Source organism: Gymnodraco acuticeps, unplaced genomic scaffold, assembly GCF_902827175.1.
Source record: "Gymnodraco acuticeps unplaced genomic scaffold, fGymAcu1.1, whole genome shotgun sequence".
NCBI lineage: Eukaryota > Metazoa > Chordata > Actinopteri > Perciformes > Bathydraconidae > Gymnodraco > Gymnodraco acuticeps.
Genome location: NW_022991156.1, coordinates 113,567 through 125,000, shown reverse-complemented (window position 1 = coordinate 125,000; position 11,434 = coordinate 113,567). Strand labels below are relative to the sequence as shown.

Here is an 11,434-nt window from a genome sequence, read left to right as displayed (position 1 = left end):
TACTTTATTATGGTGGGTAAATATGATCTGTGATTCTTCTTTGTAATTGTTAGTATCTGTCTCTGAGGGGGCGGCTGTTAAAGCTGCAGCTTCCTGATCTCTTCTGTCACAGTTCTTCATTTTTCATCATCTGCATTTGATGCAGTCTTTTGTGTGCGCAAACAAAAGTTTACAAACACCAAACAACACCAACAAAGAGTCAACAGCAACACAAAGCTGTTTGGCATTGGCAGAGAAGATCTGGCACATTATTCGTGGCGTGACCCACACACTCAGCTCTGCTTCTCATCCCACAAACGCTTGTTCCTCACAAATGTGGCTCCATTGAAAAGAGAAATAAACAGGCTTTCCAACGGTATGAAATGTAATGCCAAGAAGCATTGTGACAAACAAGTAGTCGTCTACCAAACACACATTTCCTGACTTGTTGTGCTTTGTTTAGTAACTCTTCGCCCAACCCAGGTAACATTAGTGTGATTTGATCTGACACAACAACAATTGAAGGTGTTTAGAGGTTTCTTTCACGTTCAGTCCGTATATGATTGGGTTGAAGACGGAGTGATAGGAAACTATTTGCAATAAGTCTCCTGGTGTATGTAAAAAGTATGAAGATAAGAGGCAGAAGGGACACATTTACCAACATGAACACTCCATATACAGAGAGAGCGCTCGAGCTCACACGCTGAAGATAGTAAATCGAATTGTTACAAAAATCCCCCTAATAGTAAAAAGGCAGAGTTTGCTATTAGAATAAAGAATGCATCCCACTGCAGTCTCACAAGTCGGCAGAAGCCAAGACAAAACCAGACAGACATCGACAGTTCTTTTCCTCACGATGGTTGAATAATGCAGAGGTTTACAGAGAGACACGTATCTGTCGCAGGCCATGGCTGCCAGCAGTGAACACTCTGAAAAGGTCAAAGTCATATTCATCACATTTTGAAACAGACGGGCTCGATAACATATGATCTGTTTCTCTGATAAGAAGTCAATCAGAAGCCTGGGGTAAATATTGGTGCTATAAAGAACAGAGTCAATCAACAAAGCTGCAATGAACATGTACGTGGGGAGGCGTGTGGTGCAGTAGGGAGAGCGTTGGTGTTGGGATCAGGGGGGCACAGGTTCAAACCCCACTGCAGTCAGCATGTCGTTGTGTCCCTGAGACCCTTCACTCCAAAGTGCTCCTGTGGGGATTGCCCTCAGTATTGAGTATGTGAGTCGCTTTGGATAAAAGCGTCTAACAAGTGACCTGTGATGTAATGTACATAGGCTCATGGAGGCTTTTGTGAATAACAGGGTTCATACACTTCTCCATGACTTCTCAATGACTTTTACCTAATTTTCCATGACCAAAAAGAGTGACCACTGAAAATGGTTTATTTGAACATGGAACAGGAAAATAAGGTCTGATATGAAACATGTAGTGCCGATCTAAAACAAATCAAATAGTAGGCTTACTAGCTTCTACTCGCTAAAGCAACTGCAGTCAGGGAGGCAAAGTCATCAGGTATGAAAAAGGTGACAAGGACCCGACCCCTGACCCCACGGAATATCGGTTTAGGAATAACAGAGGAGTTTAGCAGTCAGAGCAACTAAAGCAGCAGGTCATAATAACAGAAACGCCAAAGAGTCACATCTAATAGAAATATATAAAAGCTTTTATTTTAATTGTGTAGCAGTCAGCACTCAAGTAGCCTACAAGATCTGAGTACTTCTACTTTTACTCAAGAACAAGATCTGAGTACTTCTACTTTTACTCAAGTACAAAATCTGAGCACTTCTACTAAAGTACAATATCTGAGTACTTCTACTTTTACTCAAGTACAAGATCTGAGTACTTCTACTTTTACTCAAGTACAAGATCTGAGCACTTCTACTAAAGTACAAGATCTGAGTATTTCTACTTTTACTCAAGAACAAGATCTGAGTACTTCTACTTTTATTGAGTACAAGATCTGAGTACTTCTACTAAAGTACAATATCTGAGTACTTCTACTTTTACTCAAGTACAAGATCTGAGTACTTCTACTTTTACTCAAGTACAAGATCTGAGTACTTCTACTAAAGTGCAATATCTGAGTACTTCTACTTTTACTCAAGAACAAGATCTGAGTACTTCTACTTTTACTCAAGTACAAAATCTGAGTACTTCTACTAAAGTACAAGATCTGAGTACTTCTACTTTTACTCAAGAACAAGATCTGAGTACTTCTACTTTTACTCAAGAACAAGATCTGAGTACTTCTACTTTTATTGAGTACAAGATCTGAGTACTTTTACTAAAGTACAATATCTGAGTACTTCTACTTTTACTCAAGTACAAGATCTGAGTACTTCTACTAAAGTACAATATCTGAGTACTTCTACTTTTACTCAAGAACAAGATCTGAGTACTTCTACTTTTACTCAAGTACAAAATCTGAGCACTTCTACTTCTACTCAAGTACAAAATCTGAGTACTTCTACTAAAGTACAAGATCTGAGTACTTCTACTTTTACTCAAGAACAAGATCTGAGTACTTCTACTTTTACTCAAGAACAAGATCTGAGTACTTCTACTTTTATTGAGTACAAGATCTGAGTACTTCTACTAAAGTACAATATCTGAGTACTTCTACTTTTACTCAAGTACAAGATCTGAGTACTTCTACTAAAGTACAATATCTGAGTACTTCTACTTTTACTCAAGAACAAGATCTGAGTACTTCTACTTTTACTCAAGTACAAAATCTGAGCACTTCTACTTCTACTCAAGTACAAAATCTGAGTACTTCTACTAAAGTACAAGATCTGAGTACTTCTACTTTTACTCAAGAACAAGATCTGAGTACTTCTACTTTTACTCAAGAACAAGATCTGAGTACTTCTACTTTTATTGAGTACAAGATCTGAGTACTTCTACTAAAGTAAAATATCTGAGTACTTCTACTTTTACTCAAGTACAAGATCTGAGTACTTCTACTAAAGTACAATATCTGAGTACTTCTACTTTTACTCAAGAACAAGATCTGAGTACTTCTACTTTTACTCAAGTACAAAATCTGAGCACTTCTACTTCTACTCAAGTACAAAATCTGAGTACTTCTACTAAAGTACAAGATCTGAGTACTTCTACTTTTACTCAAGAACAAGATCTGAGTACTTCTACTTTTACTCAAGAACAAGATCTGAGTACTTCTACTTTTATTGAGTACAAGATCTGAGTACTTCTACTAAAGTACAATATCTGAGTACTTCTACTTTTACTCAAGTACAAGATCTGAGTACTTCTACTAAAGTACAATATCTGAGTACTTCTACTTTTATTGAGTACAAGATCTGAGTACTTCTACTAAAGTACAATATCTGAGTACTTCTACTTTTACTCAAGAACAAGATCTGAGTACTTCTACTTTTACTCAAGTACAAAATCTGAGTACTTCTACTAAAGTACAAGATCTGAGTACTTCTACTTTTACTCAAGAACAAGATCTGAGTACTTCTACTTTTACTCAAGAACAAGATCTGAGTACTTCTACTTTTATTGAGTACAAGATCTGAGTACTTTTACTAAAGTACAATATCTGAGTACTTCTACTTTTACTCAAGTACAAGATCTGAGTACTTCTACTAAAGTACAATATCTGAGTACTTCTACTTTTACTCAAGAACAAGATCTGAGTACTTCTACTTTTACTCAAGTACAAAATCTGAGCACTTCTACTTCTACTCAAGTACAAAATCTGAGTACTTCTACTAAAGTACAAGATCTGAGTACTTCTACTTTTACTCAAGAACAAGATCTGAGTACTTCTACTTTTACTCAAGAACAAGATCTGAGTACTTCTACTTTTATTGAGTACAAGATCTGAGTACTTCTACTAAAGTACAATATCTGAGTACTTCTACTTTTACTCAAGTACAAGATCTGAGTACTTCTACTAAAGTACAATATCTGAGTACTTCTACTTTTACTCAAGAACAAGATCTGAGTACTTCTACTTTTACTCAAGAACAAGATCTGAGTACTTCTACTTGTATTGAGTACAAGATCTGAGTACTTCTACTAAAGTAAAATATCTGAGTACTTCTACTTTTACTCAAGTACAAGATCTGAGTACTTCTACTAAAGTACAATATCTGAGTACTTCTACTTTACTCAAGAACAAGATCTGAGTACTTCTACTTTTACTCAAGTACAAAATCTGAGCACTTCTACTTCTACTCAAGTACAAAATCTGAGTACTTCTACTAAAGTACAAGATCTGAGTACTTCTACTTTTACTCAAGAACAAGATCTGAGTACTTCTACTTTTACTCAAGAACAAGATCTGAGTACTTCTACTTTTATTGAGTACAAGATCTGAGTACTTCTACTAAAGTACAATATCTGAGTACTTCTACTTTTACTCAAGTACAAGATCTGAGTACTTCTACTAAAGTACAATATCTGAGTACTTCTACTTTTACTCAAGAACAAGATCTGAGTACTTCTACTTTTACTCAAGTACAAAATCTGGAGCACTTCTACTTCTACTCAAGTACAAAATCTGAGTACTTTCTACTAAAGTACAAGATCTGTGTACTTCTACTTTTACTCAAGAACAAATCTGAGTACTTCTACTTTTACTCAAGAACAAGATCTGAGTACTTCTACTTTTATTGAGTACAAGATCTGAGTACTTCTACTAAAGTACAATATCTGAGTACTTCTACTTTTACTCAAGTACAAGATCTGAGTACTTCTACTAAAGTACAATATCTGAGTACTTCTACTTTTACTCAAGTACAAGATCTGAGTACTTCTACTTTTACTCAAGTACAAGACCTGAGTACTTTTACTTTTACTCAAGTACAATATCTGAGTACTTCTACTTTTACTCAAGTACAATATCTAAGTACTTCTACGTTTACTCAAGTACAAGATCTGAGTACTTCTACTTTTACTCAAGTACAAGATTTGAGTACTTCTACTAAAGTACAAGATCTGAGTACTTCTACTTTTACTCGAGTAAATATCTATACTTATACCACCTCTGTTTATAGCCTATGAAAAAAAACTATTAGAAAACGAAGGCTAAAGCTAACGTTAGCAGATAGTGACAATGTATGCTAGCTAGCTAGCTTCAACGATATCCTTAAATAATATTGCGACAGCCCCCCACTAGCAGCGGCGCACTCGACACGCCTCTCGGACGGAGCCCGAACTCAGGAGAAGGACAGTCATTCAACTCCAACGTTTCCTGAAAGAAAATGGCATCCACTTTCACCGAAATGACAACAAGGCTAGACTGTTCAACCTCTACAAAGCCTACAGCAGCACAACGGCAAGAACAACGAGACACACAGCTCTTCCTGCTCCAGAGCCAACCACCTCCTCCACGGACACAGCCCGACTCACCAGCACCCCCCGGTCGTATTGCCCTCTGTGCCTGCTCTCTCTGTGTCTGACATGTCGCAGCTCATGTCAACCTTTCTCTCATCCCTGTGCTCACATGCTTCACGAAATCCCCTTGCACATACATCCCTTCATCCCTCCATCCCCTTCTTCTTCTTCTTCTTCTTCTCTACCTTCAGCAGTCCACAGCAACCCAGCTTCTGCTTACCTTCCTCCTTTAGCAGCTAACCCCGTAGCAACAGCACCTCACCCAGTAACCCCCGTCTTGCGCCAGCTACACTCTAGCCAACAGCAACACCACCCATCCAGCCAGCCTCCTCAGTCTATCGCCCTTCCCCCGTGTCCCCCGTCTTGCGCCAGCAGATTCTCCTAGGTAACTACGTAGACTTGGCCTCAGCTACTACAGCCATCAATCATCGACACTAGCCGGCCCAGGGAAATGCAGACCAACTTCGGTTAGTCCAGCTGCGAAATCCATCACCTCTGAGGTCTAAGGACTTAACCCCCGCAGAGTTCGCCCTAGCTTTTTTCCCTTTACCGCGACGTCATCTGCTCAGTCTATCCCACACGCAGAAACCGAGTTGGACGACCTCCTCATAGAGCTCCACATGGCCTTACACTTCGGAGACTCAGGTTTTTACACCTACCACGTCCACTTTGCTAGACAAGCCGCCGGCCGCATCAAGCAGTTCAACCAGGGAAACATACTGGGGCGCTCTGGACTCCGAGCTTTACTGCCACATCTTCGCAGCACGCGCATCCCTCTCTTGCCAATTATGCGGAGCCACCTCCCACCCGGCGTCAGCGTGCTCAGTCAGCGCCCCACCACCCGAGCCGCCCCGCTCACTCCACTTTCCTTCAAGAGGCAACGCCTCAACCTTCAACCGCCTGTCACCTGCCGCACCCCCACCTCCCATCATCCCTAGGCCCGCAAACGAACGTTCACCAGCCCAACGCCCCCGTTTCAAAGGGCGTCGACAGGCCAATCCTCTACCAGGGAGGCAGGATGGTGCGCAACAATTTCAATGACCTAGGCTGCTCTCTTTCTAGCTGCCGCCTCATGCACATCTGCTCTTTCTGCGGCGGCGCTCATGCCAGGAGCACCTGCCCTCACAAACCCAACTACACCAGCAGATTGACTAGCACGGCACCTCAGCACACCCGTCAAGATAAGCAACTTAGCTACCGCCTCAGTGAATCATCCAGATAGTTTGTTTACTTTCTCACCAATGGCTTCACCCATGGTTCTCCCCCAGGCATAGCAATACTGCCTGACACATCTCAAGATCTGCCACAACCTTCAGTCCGCTTTAACAGAACCTCCACACCTTCGACACCTTACTGGCCAAAGAAGTCAAAGAAGGATTCATGATAGGCCATTCGATAGTCCCCCCTTTCCAGTGTCCGCATCAGTCCAGTAGACATAGCTACTCGGAAATACTCCGGGAAAAGAGGCTCATAATAGACCTGTCTTCTCCACACGGCTCAGCCATCCCGAGCATTAACAGCGTCATTCCAAGCCCAGACTTTTCGATGCAATACGCAAACATCGACCACGCCATCACCCTCATCCGCTCAGCAGGCCGGGGAGCATGGCTCTCTAAGGCAGACATCACCAGTGCACTCAAGATCTTGCCTATTCACCCAGACTCCTGGCGTTTCTTTGGAGCGTACTGGAAGGGAGCCTATTACTTCTCAGTACGCCTCACATTCGGCTGCAGAAGCAGTCCCAAATCTTTGATTCCCTTTCAGAAGCTCTGTGCCGGATCTTGACAAACAACCACAGACTCCCCTATGTGCTCCATCTTCTCGACGACTTTCTCACTGTCACTCCACCATCCTCACCCCCCTGCCACGGGCTGAGCACACTCATACAAACATTTTTCAGACCTTGGCATTCCTCTGTCTGAAGAGAAAACCTCAGGGCCTACAACCTCCATTGAGTTTCTAGGCATCACCCTGGACTCAATGTCTTTCCAGGCTTCTCTACCCTCAGAGAAAGTACAGCGCATCACTCTCCTCTTGTCAAACTACTTATAGGCAGACAGATGCACGAAACGGCAGCTGTTAGCCCTCCACGGCAAACGACTCTCTCATATTCACACTCCGAAGGAGTAAAACGGATCAGCTGGGAATTTCTTCCCCATCCACATCTTTATATTACATTACATTTAGCTGACGCTTTTATCCAAAGCGACTTACAATAAGTGCGTTCGACCAACAGAATACAAACTTGAAGAAAACAGAATCATAAAGTACATCAGGTTTCATAGAGCCAAAACATTTCAAGTGCTACTCAACTGGCTTTAGATAAGCCAGCCCTTTATTAGTATATAAGTGCTTTGTTAGTAATTATATCGCTCGAAGTGGAGTCGTGGAGAAAGAGATGATCTTCCGCCTGAACTCGTATCCCAGCCCATACGAGCCACTAACCAAATACCTCAGCGCAAGGTACGATGCACACGCAACGCCTCAACTCTTTCTCACCGAAACAGGGAACGGCCACACGTTTCTGTTTCCAGAGACACTTCCACAACGTGTTGCTTATTTTGGGGATATGTTCAGAACATTATTCGAGCCATTCCTTCCGCATTGGCTCAGCGTCCACAGAAGCTTTTGTGTGTGTGTGTGTGTGTGTGTGTGTGTGTGTGTGTGTGTGTGTGTGTGTGTGTGTGTGTGTGTGTGTGTGTGTGTGTGTGTGTGTGTGTGGTGTCAGACAAAGACAGTAAAACTTAATCCTTAATATGGATTTTGGATGTTTGAGTGGATTACAGAAAACATCATTAAGTCCCACTTTATTATTATTGATGTTAATTATTATAACGTGTTACATCATATTATGTTGTATTACTCTGTATATTATATAACCATGTATTAAATGATCTTATCAAGTTGTTGTTATACGGCTGTCATCTGAATACATTGCATCATGATACTGAGAGGCCAAAAACACACACACACACACACACACCACACACACACACACACACACACACACACAACACACACACACACACACACACACACAGGTGTTTGCCTCTCAGTAACATGATGCAACGTCTGCATCCTAGCAGCAGACCTATAGTGTCCAGCTTCTTCAGAGTGGATCATTACAGGCGGGGGGGCTTCCTCTCATCATGTCACAGCTCTCACTAACAAGCTGAGTCACATACACTGTTTTATTGTTAGTACCCCACATTGAATCTTTAACGTAATTGTTGATGGTTGTTTCAGTTGTCTAACTATTGTCTTTAATAGTTGTCCTCATTATATTGAATGCTTTCAAGGTTATCGTGCTGATCTGAACACAAGTATAACATATGTAAATGTTCCTACACTTTCAGGCATGGAACCAGTAAGTCAATAATTATTCTGTATGAGTGTATTTATATGTACTGATGTACTGAGAGTGTTGAATTCATTGAATATGTTATTCGTATGCAAGCTTTTACAAGCATTGATTAACATGGTGTATATGCTATGGATTATTCTCACTTTCATTATCCTTCTATGTGATGATGCTATGCTGGCTGGGGCACGTTTAGCCTTTTTTTCAGGTCTTCCTCTCCGTCCTTTACCGGTTGGTCTTTGAATGCACCTCTCTTTTTGCTTTAGGTGCAAACACAAACATTTGAAATCTGAGTGAAATACTGTTTCAATAAGTGAGAGATGCCAGGATTGTGGTGCATGTAGTTTCTGAGAAGGTCTTAGTTTGTGTACATCACTTCTTCGGTTACTTGGAATGTATAGTTACTATTGTCAGATCCAGCTGTGAACGTTTGCCGTTCACATGCATGCAGGTTATTGTGGTTTTTAGTATTGTATGTGTTGAATTAGGACATGTTTGCAGTTATATCCCGTCCTTTTATCCAGATACAGAAAGCCTGAGTAAGTCTGTGAACTCCTGTTTGAATAACTGAGACAGGCCAGAGCTTGCTGCATGTAGTGTATGTGGAGGTGAGATATTCCCAGCACAATATTGTCACATACAACCCTAGGAGATGTTACAATTCACATGCATGCATGCAAGCTGATTTTGTATTCATATTAATATATGAATATTGAGTGACATACGTTGTTTAATTGTTAGTACCTGGACACAGGTAGATAATCATACTGTATACATGTGTATACTGCTTCTGCATGCAAGTATTTGGGCACATATATGTATTTAACATAAGGAAATAATATATTCTCACTTATATTTGACTTACTTCAAATGAGATGATATTGATTATTGTCTGCTTGTGACCTTTCCTTAAGTCTTGCTTCTCCTTTCTATAACTCTTGTTCTTTCTATGAATGTGTTTTCTGTTCAGGCCGACTTGCTAACATGAAGGAGGCAATGTGTACGAGTGTGAAATAATGTTTAAATCAATGCGAATGACCATCTTGGTGGTTCATGTCGTTTATGAGACTTTTTCCCTGCCCTTCATTTGTGTGCTTCTCTTCTACAGCTACCTGAAGCTAAATTCAATATTGTCAAGTGCAAGTGTTAGGAAGGTTGTAATTCACATGCACGCACGCTTATTGTGTGTTTGCATTACTGTCGGTGTTGAATTACGACATTTTCCTTTGAACATTTCCCTTATTGTGCATTTATATTCCCCCTTCCTTCGCAGATATAGAGAGCCTGAATAAGTCTGTGAACTACTGTATGTGGAGGTGAGATTTTCCCAGATGTTATATTTAACATGGTCACATACAACTGTTGGAGATTGCATGCAGGCTGATTTTGTATTCATATCTGAAATGTAGCTAACAGCATCTCATTAACAGTTCCTGTATTGTTCCTCTCTTTGGAGCAGACATGAAGAGCAACAGCAGCCTGAACCCTCCCTACTTTCAGTTGACTCTGTTTGCAGACTTTGGGCCCCTCAGATACCTGTTCTTCATCTTGTGTCTGTCCATCTATGTGACTATAGTCTCTGCTAACATGGTCATTATTCTGGCAGTGTTCCTGGAGAAGTCTCTGCATCAGCCCATGTATATTTTCATCAGCTCTCTGTGTGTAAACTCTCTGTATGGCTCAGCTGGATTCTTCCCCAGGTTCCTGCAGGACATCGTCTCTGACTCTCATTTGGTCTCACGTCCATTATGCTTTATTCAGATGTATGTTATTTACACCTATGCTTGCTGTGAGCTGACCATCCTCACCATCATGGCCTACGATAGGTTCATTGCTATCTGTCAGCCCTTACACTACCACAGTAAAATGACCTTCAAATGGGTGCAGGTTCTTGTGCTCGTTGCTGTTTTATACCCAGTGTGTATTATTGGCTTCTTACTCTATCTTACTGTTAGATTACCGCTGTGTGGAAATAAACTGAACCGGATGTTCTGCTCTAACTGGCCTGTGGTGCAGCTCTCCTGTGTGGACACCACTCTGAACAACATAGCTGGTCAGTTTCTCCTGGTGACGACCATCTTCATCCCCATATTCTTCGTCCTGTACACATATCTACGGATTCTGCTGGTCTGCAGCAGGAGATCGTCTGAATTCAGAGGAAAGGCGTTACAAACCTGCCTGCCTCACATCGTGTCCTTTATGACCTACTCCATCTCTCTCTTCCTCGAGCTGTCTTTGACTCGTTTTGAGGCTGATCAACTGAATCCAAGCATCACAGTTATTTTGTCTTTAGCGTATCTGATCATTCCCCCCCCTCAATAACCCCATCGTGTATGGCCTGGGTCTGCCTCAAATCAAAGGAGTCGTGTTGAGATTTCTGAAGAAGGGTCCTGCTGCTGAAATATAAAAGGAATATGTTGACCATGTTAGATTGTGTTTCCTATCATAATTATTTAAAGGGATACATGATTAGATAGAGATCAACATAAAGCACAACAACAATATTGTATATGATTGATTTAACTTGATTTGGCTTGAATTTCCCTCAAATGTTAAAATATCACTATTCTGTTAAATGTAATAGATTTAAAGTTAGAGCACATATTATGTTCTGCCTCTTCATGCATATTTAAGGTCAATATTAAAATGTATTTTTTTAACATGTCCTCATAAAAAGTAGATTTGACAGGAATTCAGGTGTACTGTAT

The 11,434-nt window shown here is 40.9% G+C and overlaps 1 protein-coding gene and 1 pseudogene across 1 annotated transcript; one reads left to right on the top strand and one right to left on the bottom strand.

The window, feature by feature from the left end:
• The window catches only part of LOC117560637, a 1,564-nt pseudogene extending 249 nt beyond the window's left edge, over positions 1-1,315 (bottom strand).
• An 8,872-nt stretch (positions 1,316-10,187) lies between these two features.
• LOC117560635 (olfactory receptor 51L1-like) lies at positions 10,188-11,048 on the top strand. Its single transcript, XM_034237569.1, has one exon. It carries the CDS (start codon positions 10,188-10,190, stop codon positions 11,046-11,048), a length of 861 nt encoding a protein of 286 aa, XP_034093460.1.
• The last annotated feature ends 386 nt before the right edge of the window (positions 11,049-11,434 follow it).

Excerpts from the sequence above, each read along its gene's own strand:
- LOC117560635 (XM_034237569.1), top strand. The coding sequence starts at position 10,188 with ATGAAGAGCAACAGCAGCCTGAACCCTCCCTACTTTCAGTTGACTCTG.